The sequence below is a fragment of the Abramis brama genome, assembly GCF_963993115.1.
Source record: "Abramis brama genome assembly, chromosome: 20".
Taxonomy (NCBI): Eukaryota; Metazoa; Chordata; class Actinopteri; order Cypriniformes; family Leuciscidae; genus Abramis; species Abramis brama.
Genome location: NC_139982.1, coordinates 27,007,327 through 27,022,421, shown reverse-complemented (window position 1 = coordinate 27,022,421; position 15,095 = coordinate 27,007,327). Strand labels below are relative to the sequence as shown.

The 15,095-nt window shown below is 38.5% G+C and overlaps 1 protein-coding gene across 2 annotated transcripts in view; it reads right to left on the bottom strand.

The window, feature by feature from the left end:
- Nucleotides 1–3,844: 3,844 nt before the first annotated feature.
- furinb (furin (paired basic amino acid cleaving enzyme) b) overlaps nt 3,845–15,095 on the bottom strand; it is an 88,444-nt gene continuing 77,193 nt past the window's right edge. For both annotated transcript variants that reach the window (XM_084095923.1, XM_084095924.1), the window contains exons 10-16: nt 11,711–11,811; nt 9,130–9,233; nt 8,911–9,028; nt 8,536–8,715; nt 6,637–6,761; nt 6,027–6,155; nt 3,845–4,692 (exon numbers count right to left, since the gene is read on the bottom strand). In XM_084095923.1, coding sequence (XP_083952049.1) covers nt 4,040–4,692; nt 6,027–6,155; nt 6,637–6,761; nt 8,536–8,715; nt 8,911–9,028; nt 9,130–9,233; nt 11,711–11,811 — 1,410 coding nt within the window. In that variant the 3' untranslated portion in view covers nt 3,845–4,039. The remainder of the gene's footprint in view (nt 4,693–6,026; nt 6,156–6,636; nt 6,762–8,535; nt 8,716–8,910; nt 9,029–9,129; nt 9,234–11,710; nt 11,812–15,095) is intronic.

Below are 15,095 nucleotides of genomic sequence, written 5' to 3'. Positions count from 1 at the left end.
ACATTTTGAAGTGATATTTCGCATTTGTTTCCCTTTGTTGCCAGAAGCTTAATTGTTGTGCTCTGAATCACAGACAGGGGGCAGTAGGGAGTTGTCTGCCATTTAATGTGGCTTGAGCGGAAGAGAGGCGTGGGGTGTGAAATGTTGAGTACAGTTAACAAAAGCTCACAAGAGATGCTGCTTTTTATATCTAAACACCCTCCATGATAGCTGGGATATCGGGTATTGATTTCCCAGACAGCTGGAAATACCACCATCTTCTCAGTAAGCTGACAGGTCTACTGAAATCAGACTGGCTTTTTTTTTTTTTTGTATATATTTTTTTAGATGCCCTTTCATGCTCAGTTGAGACCAGATTCGGTTTTCTCCACAGCAGATGGGTTTTTGTGCTAAAAGGGCAACTTGCTCTCTGAGCCCAGGCGTTTGAGAAAGAGGCCATTCTTCTTAATAAGTCTGAGGGCTGAGACGGCAATAAAACTCAATATCGCCACAGAGGACTTTAATAAAATGAGAGAGGCGCTGATAGAGATCATGTCATTTATACTCCCCCTCATGTTGTTTAAAACCCATATGATTTCTTTCCCAGATGGAACGCAAAATGAGAAGAATGTCAAAGCTGCACTTTTCCTATACAATGAAGTACAGTAACCATGGACTGTCAAGCTGTGAAAATGACCAAAAAGCTCCAGAAAGTAGATCATATGACTCCTCCGCTGTATTCTAAATCATTCTAAGGCGAACAGAAAGAAATTTAAGATATTATAACCACTGAAAATCATGTTCTCTGCAAAATAATCGGTTCTTGCATGTCTCGTAACCAAACGCAATTTTTGAAAATGTGAAAGTGAAAAGGATATTCGAGAGGATTTTTCGGCAAGAGACTCAAGGCCCATGATATCTATATAGTGTCTATATCTAACTAATGATATCTATATAGTGTCCGCACAAATGCACGATAATGTTCTTTTATTATAAGTGCCTTTTAAAGGGCTGTTCACACCAAGAACGATAATTATATATTATCCACGCATGCTGTGGTTTTGTCGTCTGCTGCTTTAAAACTCTAGATTGGATTCTGATTGGCTCTCAATGTTTTCATTCATCAGCTGAAAAAAAGAAAAAAGAAAATCCATTGATATAGTTTCTTTGTCTCGTTATAACAGTTACCAGCTCGTTATTATACACACAAATATAATATGGTTTCAGAAGACTTGGAAAACAGCACACAAGTAACATAGAGCAGTTTTATAATGCTTTGTTATTTTTGGAGCTTGACAGCTCTTGTATTCATTCTATGAAAAAGAGCAGCGTGAACATTGTTAAAAACATCTCAATAAGAATTAAAAACACAGGTTTGGAACTGAGTTTTAAATAAGTAATTTACTATTAGTACTATTAGTCAAAGACATGCTTTTTACATTAGCGGTTGGATGGCAAATCAATGGGAATGAGCTGAGCATGGTAGAAATGTATTTCCAATATTCCCTTTAGAAGAGCAGTGAAGATGAGAAACATCATGACATCACTCTGAAGAGTAGCTGGACCATCCATATTTCTGTCTTATTGCTCAATTAGTATGTATGTAGCAGCCTCAGTCTCACTTATAATGCCAAGTAGGCAGAAGCTTTCAGCGCAGAATATGAGATCCTGTCTCTCCCAGCTGAGCTAATTATGGAAAGCATTTTAAATGTGCCATTTCCATAAACTAGATCTCTCCTCCCTGAGAGATCTAACTGAGATCTAACTGAAAAACAGTCTGTGTACGTTTTTTCTCTGCCTTCATGGAAACATAAAAAGTTTAGGCCATCCTATAAAGTACACATGAAATGTTGATGATCCTCCACTGCACACATCGTAGCGAAGTGCATAATGTGTGTGTTATTAATTTAGACTTATGGTGCATGTATCCGTGTGAATTATGGCAAATTGGCATCAATAAAAAAAAACATTTCAACAGATATTCAAGTACTTTTAAATGGCATCAAACATGAATGCAACAGATGTTTGTAATTAATTTAATGATTGCAGTATTGGCAGCAGCAACAAAAATGTTAAATGCTTTAATGTAATGCTGATAGATTTGTTAAAATGAACCATTCTTCTGATGAACATAAAAGAAGATATTTTGAAGAATATGGGTAACCAAACAGTTGATGAGCCCCATTGACTTTCATAGTATGGAAAAAAAAATATTATGGAAGTCAACAGGGTACATCAATTGTTTGGTCAGCGACATTCTTCAAAATATGAAGAGTTCAGATGCAAAAGCCTCTAAGAGCCATCCGAAAATGTCTTCTAGAATGATCATTTTTATCAAGCTCGTATATTTAAGTTCAGTAATTTCACTTAAATGGCAATGAAGATTACCTATTAATTGTCATCAAGTGAAATTACTGAACTTAAATATACGAGCTTGATAAAAATGATCATTCTAGAATAAATTTTCAGATGGCACTTAGAGGCTTTTACATCTGAACTCTTCATATCTTCTTTGGTATTCAGCAGAAAGAAAGAAATTCATACAGGTTTGGAACAACATGAGGGCAAATTTAAATTTTTGGGTGAACTAGCCCTTCAAGTAGTAAACAGTTAAATATAAATGAGCTATTTTACCCATTTTTGAGTGCATTTTTCATATTTCATTATTTTCATCATTAGCTTAGCAGCATGCTTAGTCAACTCTATTTTAATTAATTATGAGTTTGGATGTCTTTGTGGCTCTCCAAATCGGTAAACAAGCTGCCTTAGAAGGTAGTATACTAGCTTTCTGGATCAGTTGGATCGTAGGGTTTGTAGTGCAATTGTATTTCTGTACGACTCAAATGTCACATGATTATGAAAGAACCCAGCAAGAGCTCCTCAAATAGGAGTTGAATTCATATCTCAGGGCTGATACTGACCTTTTGAGAAATATATATATGACACATTTCCTCTTGAGGCTCCTCTGTGTTAGCGCAGACGAGTTTTGAAGTCAAAATCTGGTGTGAAAATCATTAAAATAACCTCTGGGACAAAGTTTTCTTTTTGCTCAAATACTAATATTGAAAACCCACTATAAATATCCATTGAGCCATTTGAGAAAGAACAAGCTAATTACCTCAGAGACAAAACAAACATAAACGATCTAAAAAGAAAAAAAGTACTGTAAAATAAAGTTAACAAAAAATCATAAATGTGATGTTTTTCACGTTTTTTTGTTTGTTTTTTTACCGAGAGATGGTGCTGTCTCTAGCTTGACTGACAGATAAGATCTCTGCACATAGAGCTGTTTCAGTTCAGCATTTCGATCGTTTGTCTATGATTCCCACTGTTCTGAATCCGTGCCGGAGGCTCTTAGCAGGCAGAGGGTTGTGTGTGTTATCTAATTCCATGATGTTATGGTTCACTCTGCTGATGTTGTTGCAACATTTCTATTGCAACAGAAGTTATGCAGAGTTAAATCATCCCTGATCGAATCAGCGGAAATGTCCCGGAGCTGCGTTTGACTAGCAGAGAGAGCAGAACGCAGACTTTATTTTCAGGATGCAAGGACTTATCGCACAAATGATGCCAATGGAGTAATGGAAGTTACAGAAAGTGCAATTAGTTTTGTGCATAAAACAGTCCGAACTTTTAATAAAAAGTTGACTGGAACAAATTACAGCCCTTGTCGTGTTACAAAATCTGCTCAAAGTTTACTCAAACCCTGCACACTCACAACAAACACATCTACGCGCTGTGGCACGCAAACAAACACACACCCCACTGATGTTATTGATCCTCTATAGTGGTTCAAATCTCAGGGCAATAGAGCCAGACCACTAGGACAGATAAAAGTGAAAATAAAGGGAATCATTCAGCGCAGTGGAGATGTCCTGGGTTTAATGACATTCGGGTCAAACCACAACTGCAACATTATAGCTCATATATAGCATTCTCTCTCGCGCTCACACACACACACAAACATCTCGCAGTGGATCTATAAGTCTAAGTAGTGCAGACTAGTTCTGTATCCCAGTACGAGGAAGACAGATGTACAAAAAATGCCCAACATGGGGCGTTAAAGGGCACTCTGAGTCCGTATAAAGGCAGTCTTTTCGCTGTGATACTCCAGCTCTTCGCTGTCTGACTCAGAGTTCATCGCCGTATCCTCGTCCCCCCACACAGTGGGGATTCCCCGGTACGACACTTTCCCCCGGCTGAGTCCAAACCCAAAGCCGACTCGTATCCCCCCTCCGCTTGTGTCCGTCACCGGCAGTTTGGTCCTCCGACAGAACGGGGCGCTGGCTGCTCCGGAGTGCAACTGAAGCAGCACGAAAACGGCTGCGAAAGTGGCCAGGATGAAGGCACAGCTGAGCACTGCCACCAGCACCGGCAGTCTCGAGGACAGCCCAGGTTCACGCAAGGATTCCTCCGAGCTCGGATCCACCTCGTGCTGGAGCACAGGAATGCTGGGGGATTTCCGCTGCACCTGGTTCTGGTGCAAGCAAGAAGTGACCGTTAAGTGACTGTGGGGGGGACAGGAAAGACACTCGTTCTCCCCAGACCCGAAGCACGTCAGACAGGCCGGGTGGCAGGGCAAGCACGCTTGTACGGTAGAGTGCTCCACCCAGTTGTCCAGCGACAAGTTAAGCACCTGCAGCCCAGAGCTGAAGCCGGGAGGACAGGACTTCACACAGCCTTGCAAGAAAAGCGAGAAACCCGTGCTGCATTCTGGAAAACAGATCAGAAGAACGCTTAATCGCAGATGTTACGAATCTGTAAAAAACACGAAATAGCATTTTAAACATATTTTACTTCTGTAATGTGACACTTTTGTGAGAAACAAAAAGGATTGTGGGCTATGATACTGGTTAATATTATTTTTCCCCCACTCATGCAGCCTTGGTTTATGTCAGCAGAAGAGAAATGGTTGTTTCAGAGGTTGTGATGACAGTGAATATGGAAATAAACATTTTGGTAACACTTTACATTAGTTACCATTAGTTAATGCAATAGTTATCATTAACTTTTTTGTTTGTTTGTTAATAATTTAGGCCATGCCAGCTACACCAGCCATATTCATAGCAAGAGTGAAAACACACACACACACGTTTGTATATGTAGAAATTAACATCAATGCTATACAATGTATGAAAAATGGAGTGTTCACTGTTAATTCATGTTAAATATTGTGCTATGCAATTTTAACACCACACAGAGATCTGAAATGTGTCAGAAAGCAAATAGCGGCCATTTAGGTAACTTATCAGCTCAACTACTGCCAAGGTGGCTGTTAACTTCAGTTAAACTGTCAACATATTTATAACTAGTTTCCTGGTCAAAACAATGAAGCAGAAATTTGAAGGAATTTACTTTGCACCCTTTAGTATTATGATTTGTTGCCACTAAATACGACACAGTAAGTACATACTACGGTCTGCAAACTTTCAATACATTAGCTAAACATTCACGTCAGTATTTGCATTTGTTTTTGGAATAAGACCAGGTAGGCTACATTTATTTAAGTCAATAGGGTCAATTTATGCTGATTTTCCTAATAGGACAAATTATTGACCTTGTAAAATTCAGTAGTACCTGCAGTCACAGTGAGAACACCTTATGAAAAATGAGTGAAATAACTTTTTAGCAAAGTTTGTCCTTGAGCACTCTGCAGTACTGCAGGCACAATATGAGGCCATGATGGAGAAATCCATCAAATCTCCACAGCAACTTTAAATAATACAATATTCATTTAACAAAATTAAGGTTTGTTTACTGCCCTCTGAAGGAGTGTACGACTTCTTTAATAATGCACCGTTTATTTAATTTAAAGCTCTCTGGCATCACTCTGAAGTGCAATATTTATACTCATAAACAAATATTAATATTCATAAGCACAATGGGTAGTCATACTGAGACATATGAACATTTTTTAATTCCCTTGTTTTGCCAAGGGAATTGCTGTGTTTGTGTGTAAATATTTCCTTCTGGTCATGAATGTCTTCACCTATAAAAGCTTGTGTATGTTTATTTGAATGCCCTTTGGTCCAGGGCATGTGTCTTACCAATGCAGATCTGCTGGGTGTCAAAGGTTTTGCAGCTGTTGTTTGAAGGCCGGGTGTAATCGGAAATGGACGGATCTGTTGCACTAGAGCCGGTGCCATATAAGATGAGTGTGAACTGAGAAAGAACACCTGTGGAAAAGACCTTGAACTTTAAAGAAGCTGTGACCGTCAACAAAAACCCAAATAGAATTCACACAGCACAAGAATCCTTTTCTTAATCAGTGTTTTTATTCTTTTTTTTCTCGTTTTGCAGTAAAAGTACTTAAACTTCCTTGGAATAAGATAGATATACTTCAGAAGCAATTTATGCAAGATTCAGAGAATTTATCTTGAATTAATTTTATGTTTTCTTATCCCAATGGCAAATTGTTTTTTTTCTTTCAAGCATAATTCAAACAAAATTTTGTGAGATTTCTTTTTAAAACTAGAAAAATCTATTTGCCAGTGGGGTAAGAAAAATAAACTTAATTCAAGATTTATACTCTGAAATGCATTTTATCTTCTTCCCAACCATTTTCCTTTGTCACATCATTTGATCTTGTTTTAAAGGATGTTTGAAGTAAAAAACAAGACAAAAACACTGATTATAAAAAAAAGCTTATTGCAGTACCATAGTCATTAAGTCCAGCCACATTCTCGATCTCCAGGGTCCATTCTCCCCGAGGGTCCTCATCCCAGGAGTGGGTGGTCATGAACGCCCAGTCATTGAAGCCTTCGGCTGAGTTATCCTGAGGCCTGAAGACAAACAGAAGAGAAAGAAGATCTCTATGTGTGTTCAAGTCTATCTGAGATGTGTCAATAAGATGAATTGAGTGTGTATTTACAATACAAATAATTATGTGTCATGAAGATAATGGTGTGAATTGTGTTTGTATGTGGCCAGAAAAGTGTGTAATTGTGTTTTCTTGGGCATCAGATGTATTTTATTTTGTAGTTGTGTATTTTATAGTTGATTCTAGTTGAGTCTATATGCATGCTACGGTTCAATGATTACACAGTACCATTCAAAAGTCTTTTATTCCGCAAGGATGTATTAAATTCAAGTTACAAGTTCAAGTTTGTTACAAAATATTTATATATTTAAACAATCCTGTTCTTTTGAACTTTCTAAATTTTTTTGAAAACAGTTATCAGTTTTCAACAATTAACAATTTTCTTGAGAATCAAATATCAGCAAATTAGAGTGATTTTTTGAGGATCATGTGACACTGAAGACTGAAGTAATGCTGAAAATTCAGCACAATTAAATTACATAAAATAAAAAAAAACAGTTATTTGAAATTATAATATAATTGCACAATGTTACTGTTTTAATATATTTATGATCAAATAAATGCAGCCTTAGTGAACATAAAATACTTCTTTAAAGGGACTGTGTGTAGCTTTTTAGGTATTTTATTATCTAAAATCAATATTTTTATTAATAAATATGCCCTCAATGGTGTACAAATACCTATGCCAATGATCAGACTAATCCTCGTAAACGAAGAATTTATTATCTTTATATACATGGGACGGGTAGGTCCACGGAGGCTTCCATGTAGTTCCGCCATCTTGAAAAACTATAATAGCAGAGAGGGACAAAAAGTACTAGGCCAACGCGTTTCCACAACGCGTTTTCGTTCAGAACCAGCGTCACGTGACTGAAGCCAGCAGAAGCGGAGGCGCAGAGCAGTGAGAGGCGCTTGTCACTGCCGCGGCAAGTTTAAAATCCTGCACTGCACGGTTATTTATACACCGTTCATTCATACATATGCTGAGTCACAGGATGAGTCCTCGTCGTCGAAAAAGTCCAAAATAGACCGTAAAAGGAAACGTCACTGGAGATTACAAAAACAAGGGTTAATGTCGGGATAGCTAATGCAGGAGAAAGCTTTCAAAAGAGACCCTGAAGTTGCCTGCTTTCTTCTCGACAGGTAAGTCAATGTTACGGTCTTAATTACAAGCTTTTTTTTCATTGCTTGGTTGTGTACTTTATAGACAGACAGTAGAACATTTATAGTTAAAAGTTAAACAGGCTCTTTGATGAATAGCAGCTATTGAGTAAAGTAACGTTAGAGAAGGCTCTGATGATGATGATATCTAACAATGCACGTACTTCAAAAAATATAACGAGTAAAGAAGGCATTACTACTAATTACCATAGTTAATGTTTTTCACAGTCAGTAATTCATACTGTAGCATTCTTATTTTCGTTGTTTCAAGTTTCAGTTTGTTTTAAATAACAAACCTGTTCACCCGAGGAAAAACTCGAAGTACTATTATAAGACATCCTGTCATAGCTTTTTAGTACATAACGGCTACCGTAGATGCAACGCGCATTTGAAAAAGTGAGGCGCTGGAGAGCATTATACGTTTGAATGCAAAATACAATTTCACCACTAGATGGGAGAAATTCCTACACACAGTCCCTTTAAAAAACAAACTTAAAAATCTTCCCAACCCTAAACTTTTGAACTTCAGTGTATGCAAATGTATATATGCTAATAGCGTGTCTGAGTGTGTTTACCGTGGAGCCAGTAGCGTGGAACGAGTTCCCAGTGGGCTGATGAGGTGAACAGCCAGGTTTCCTCTGTGGTTATAGGAGAGGGTGAGTCTGGCCTGCACGTGCTCCAAAGAGCTCACAAAGTCCGGCTGCCCCGAACAGGCCTCTACACTTCTGCTAAAGATCAGGTGGTTTCTTATGTCCCTACAACACAGAAGAAGCTGAAATTATACTCCACTCTCACAAGCAACTGTATAATGAGTATAATATAATAGAATCTAGTTTGCCTGTCCTTAAAAGGTGACCTCTGTCTCCCCAGGTAGCAAGCATTAGTGGGCATTACCTATCTGGTGTATTGATGTATTGCCTGTGCTGCATGAGGTGTTTGACCGTCATTACCTGGGCTCGGTCAGCATATTAATGACACATTTGTGCTGTGGCCCAATACTGGTCCAGTTTTGGGCCAAAGCGACCATGGCACTTGCATCCAGCAGACCATAGCCGTAAGAATGGCTCACTGCCACATAGAGAGAGACAGAGAGATGGAAAAAGTAACAAGGTCAGACATGTCCAATGAATAAATAATTAAATTGATTGGTCACGTGAATTGTCATTTACCTAATCGGCCCACGCCATTGGTCCTCCAGTCGTTGGTTATTAGGTGGGCAGGACGTGAGGTTCTTACTACGAGATGCTGCATGTCTCTCCATGTCAGGTTCATGCTGGATGTCGTACAAAAAATGAAAAGCGGCATGAGCATTACATGGCAGCAGGGCCACAGATTTATTTTTAGATTCAAAAGATAATTTGCACATAATTATCCCTCTTGGATGTGACAGGATGTCTTTTTGAAAGACACATAACTAAAGCTTTTCTTTTACCCGAGACAGAAAATTGCAAATGGAAATATTTCGTCCTGGGGGTCATGCATCATTTTGCAATTAAACAGCAGACGAGGCCTTTATCTCCCCCAACTAAAGACCCAAAATTGTATTCCCTGAAAATGCAGCAAATATCAGATTCAATTTATAACAGTTTTTCCTTGGTTCACGACTCCAGCTTATTCATTTTGTCGGCTGTAGCTCTACATGGTGGAAACAAGCGGCTTTGGGACTCGTGCGCCCCATGGGCAAGGTTGAAAAGCCTGTTATTTCTCAACAGGGTATTTCTGGGCAAACCACGTTTGCAACTGACAAAAATACCTGCATGAAAAGCCATTTCCACCCAAATGAAATGGATTTAGCGTAAAGATGAAAGGGAACAGTATTAAAAAAAAACATCCTGCTCTGGCATCCGTATAGTTTTCAGGGTGATTTATGAAGAAGGTGATCCAATTCATAAGCTTTCAATATTTTTGACCTCACAATAAATGACTTAGGTCAATTCTTGGGTAAATTCATGTCATACGCACAATTTATAAACCCAAAGACACAGCACAGATGCAGTGATTTACATTCAGTGATTAATAGATGCCAGACTACTGAAATTCTCATGTTGTACATAGAAGGACTTGCACAGATATTGAACAGATACCCCTTTTATATGGATGAAGTGCCAGTGCTGGAAAACATGCCAGAGCCTTTAAACATACTGGACTCAAACCAGGAATCAGAAAATTAATGGAAAGGGGGAAGAATGCCCTCACCACTCACAGGTTTCATAAACAACAACAATACGGCTAGACTTATGCAAAGCAGCACTAGATCACTCCTATAATAAACAGTAAATTACATTAGAAGCTTTGAGACACGCATTTATTTGGCAGACACCCCAATCCTGCTTTCTGTCTCTGTATATATATATATATATATATATATATATATATAAACACAACATATGATACTATATATATATATATATATATATATATATATATATATATATATATAACAAATACATTTGAAAAGGCTGGGGTCAGAAAGAATTTTTTTAAAGAAATTAATATTTTATTCAGCAAGGATGCATTAAATTGATCAAAAATGACAGTAAGACATTTATAATGAATGTTGCAAAAGATTTTTATTTTAAATAAATTATATTCTTAAACTTTCTATTCATTAAAAAAATCCTGAAAAACAATTATTCATGGTTTCCACAAAAATATGAAGCAGCACAAATGTCCTCAACACTGAATGAATTTCTTCATCAAATTTGCATATTAGAATGATTTCTGAAGGATCATGTGACACTGAAGACTGGTGTAATAATGCTTAAAATTCTTTGCTATCGAAGGAATGCATTAATATTTTTTTTTAAAATATATACAAATCTTAATATTATTTCACAATATTGTCGTTTTACTGTATTTATTTTAATCAAATAAATGCAGCCTTGGTGGGTATAAGAGACTTCTTTCAAAAACAAAAAAGTCTTACTGACCCCAAATATATTTATGTATACACACATTTTACATTTTACATAATAGATTTTTTAATGTTTGTTATATTACAAATTAAAATGCAAAATTACCTCTGAGACAGGTTCAAAGATCCCCTGGCCAAGCGTTGGCTCAGGCACAAGCACAATTTCAGTGGAAAATGAGTATGACTGCCTTTCTTACACACAGACGTTCAAAAGTCCCCTACAGCGCGACATCACAAAGACTTCTGCCCGATGAAAAGAGCAGAGTTGTGACAGAAAGAGAATAGAAATCTAGGACCTTAGAAAAAAATTATCCAAAAACATTCCTGTCTCTTTCACTGTGGGGAAAGCACAGTCAAAGCTAGCACCAGCGGGGTTTACAGCCCTGAACAGCAGGGGGCGAACTCACACATAAACAAACACTGTGTACGAACTAGGAGCCCTGAGACTCCACCACACACAAAAAAGACAAAGAAACCCGACGCTTGTGTGAGACGTGAATTCCATGTCTTATTACCGCCTCACAGCATACAGGATTAAATACTCTGCAGGATCTTTTAATTGAGCATGATGACTTGATGTTGTATAGGTGCCTTGGGGTCAATCGGCCCTGAACGAGGAGTGAAGATTGGCAGCCATCACACGTCTCTTTCCATCTCTCCTTCTTTATTTTGGATGAGCAATGTCAAGGCAATGTCAGAGTGTGTCAGAGAGCTGAAGATGATGTGCATGGGGTAATGAAGTCTAACCGATGAGGGGGAATGATGGACAGGAGTGGGTAGAACATGTGTGCGTATGTCTGTCCGTAGAGACAGGTGTCATTGTTGTCATCACTCACTTGGCCTCCAGAGCGAGAGCGATGATTCCAGCGGCCAGGGGAGCCGAGGCGGACGTGCCCGTGTGCGAATCAGTGCACTTCTTCCTCAGGTCCGTCGTCACCTGTACAAACAAAGTTAGATGGAAAGGTCAGATGTGTTATTGGCCAGTTATCAGAAAGGACATAGGTTGTAGCTATATATGAGGTGTTGGTGTGGGCGTCTGTCAGCCAGAGGCGCCTGCAAAGTGCCTGACAACAATGTAAGTCCAAGAGGGAAGGAGAAACCTCATTCGATGAGATGTGTGACAGCTTGGGAGACTTAATAAGCTGGCACCTCAACACCTGAGGGTTTGGGGTTTTAATCATGCCGTAGGAGACATGGGGACATGTGTGATTGACAACGGTCAGGATGAGAGGGAGTCCAGCCCGAGGCTACAGAACCATCAGAGCATACACAGGTGAGTACCTGCCAGACACCCACACATACTCGTTTTTTATCATTGTTTTATTTGTCTCTGTCCCTTTCAGTCTGATTTAAACATGTACAGACACAGACACATAAAATCCCACCCCACTGCTGTCGGCAAGATTGCGTCCATTTTTAAATCGAATCTGTTATTACCTTTGTCATCCTAATGGAACAGGGGTCTCAGAAGAGGGAGAGAGGGAGTTATCGCAGTCAGACATACTGGGACAGCCTTGACATCAAGCAAACAAACACTCTAAAGCCACCAGAAACATCTCAGATGAGCTTCAGTGAGCTGGCAGAGATAGACCTGCCTGGAGAGTCTGAAATCACTTTCACAGGAATGAGCATATCAGAGATTCAAACAGAGCTCGGATAACTACCCACAGCACAAGAAATCATATTTTCCCCTCAATGTGAGTTTGAATTGAACGGAATTAAATTGGTCAAAAAGACCCAAGTTCACACGTTATCAGTTTGAATATCCAATATTTATTTTGCTAGCTATATAAAATTAAGGAACATAAAAAAAAATTGCAGTTATTTTTAAAAATACTATTTATTTGTCCATTAAAAATATCTAAAATGTGTCATATTTTGAGTTAGTTCTTTTGATCAGATCTTTCAATCAATGACTTAAACAGATCATTCCAATTACAATGAACAAAATTCACAAATTATGAATCACTGAACCAAGTCTTTGAATTAATGATTCAACCGCATCATTCAAATTCCAGTGAACAAATCATTCAATCATAGATCAATGAATCAGATCTTTGAATCAATGACCCCACCAAATCATTCAGAATCAGATTTTTAAATTACTGACTCAACTGGATCATACTAATTTAATTGAACAAATCATTCATAAATCATGAATCAGTGTTTCAAATCTTTTAATTAAAGTCTTAATTAGATCATTCCAAATTAGGTGAACAAATCAATCATTAATCAATGAATCAACCAAGTAACTAAAAATATCAGTTGATTCAAATGAACAGCACACAAATGTAAGAACCAAGAAAAGCTAGGGGAATTTTTCAGTGAATAACAACTTGTCTATCGGTCAGTTCCTCACACAACTGCTATTTTATGACTTGAAAGACTTACAAAAAACAAACAAAGACTATTTTATGACAGAAGACTTAAAATATTAAACTATATGGAGCGCTTTTATGGTGCCTTTATCGATACTGACATCTCCAGTCCTCATACACTTTTATTATATAGAAAAGAGTGACTAGGTAATTCTTCAAAACAACACGAGTTTGAGTATTTGACAGATTTTTCTGAAAAGACTTCTAAATTTAGCAGAAAACACTTCCACAGTGCAAACTAAGAGCAAAAATGCTCAAGATGATCCAAAGGCAAAGACCATCAAGATGACTTTTAGAACTTCTTTTTATAGGCGTCTTTTGGCCTAATTAACGTGCTCTAATTAAAAAGCCTACTCAGACACTCTCAAATACAGCTTATGCAGATAAGACAATGGTATGTAACTGAAAACGAGAACAAAACTTGCAAATAAGATCCAAAGATTCTGCAATGCAGCATATTTGGTATTCAAAAATTGCTGTCTCTTGTCTTTTGCTTTTTCACTTGGTCTAATTTCTCTGCTCTTTCTCTCTTTGCTTTTTCAGACACACTTTTCTCATTTCCATTCTTGGAGGACACGCTGGGGACAGAAAAGCAGATGTGTACAGCATGCAGCAGCAGCACCTGTGATGGGGAAGTTTTCAGACGCTACTCTAAAGTGATTTTTTGCCTCCTTAGGGCATGGTGTTCTTGAGCTCTTTTTCATATAGCCCACAGGAAATCACAGCAGCAGATGTGGAAATCATTTCACCGCCTGACACTTCAACTCCACCGCACGCTGAATAGGGCGGCACTCCATCACTCACTTTCCCCATGTACAGTCGTGATGTGGCCATTTAAACCGTGTGGAAAATTTGGCACACACAAGTTGTTTCTCTGACATTTACAGTTCTGCTGACAACTGAGAATGGCAGTATTTGTGTGAAGAAATGAAGGTTTGTCTGTGTGCTGTTAACATGTAAATGCTGCAATGCTGAAATGTGAATATATTCTATGTATGGTGCCTTTAATGAGACGTGATTGTAGCAAAGTGTGTATGTGTTTCACATGATCCTTCAGAACCAGCAGCCATATCACCCTGTAGCCCAAGACCAACTGCCCACTGAAGCTAAGCAGGGTTGAGCCTGGTCAGTACCTGAATGGGAGACCTTCTAGGAAAACCAGGTTCTGCTAGAAGAGGTGTTCGTGAGGCCAGCAGGAGGTGCTCACCCTGTGGTCTGTGTGGGTCCTATTGCCCCAGTATAGGGATGGGGACACTATACTGTAATACGCACCGTCCTTCGGTTGAGATATTAAACCGATATCCTGACTCTCTGTGGTCATAAAAAATCCAAAGGCAAAGAGTAGGGGCGAGACCCTGGAGTCCTGGACAAAGTCTCTCTATTGGCCTTTATCAATCATGGCCTCCAAATAATAATCCCCATGCTTTCAGGTGGCTCTATCACTCTCTCTCCTCTCCACCTATCTGGTGTGTGCTGAGCGCACTGGCGCCGTTGTTCTGTGGCTGTCGTCGCAACATCCAAGTGGATGCTGCACACTGGTAGTGGTTTAGGGGAGACCCCCTGATATGATTGTAAAGCACTTTGGGTGTACAACAGTACATAGTGAAGCGCTATATAAATGCCTCATTTCTCATTTCAGAAATCAATCATTTGCAGCACAAGAAATATTTCTTATTATCAGTATTGAAAGCAGTTGTGCTGCTTAATATTTTTGTGGAAATCATGATTTTTTTTCAAGATTCTTTGATGAACAGAAAGCTCACAAGAATAGCATTTATTTAAATATTACATTATATATTTGTTTTATAAACTGAAGTTCATGCTTAAAACACAAAAAAATATT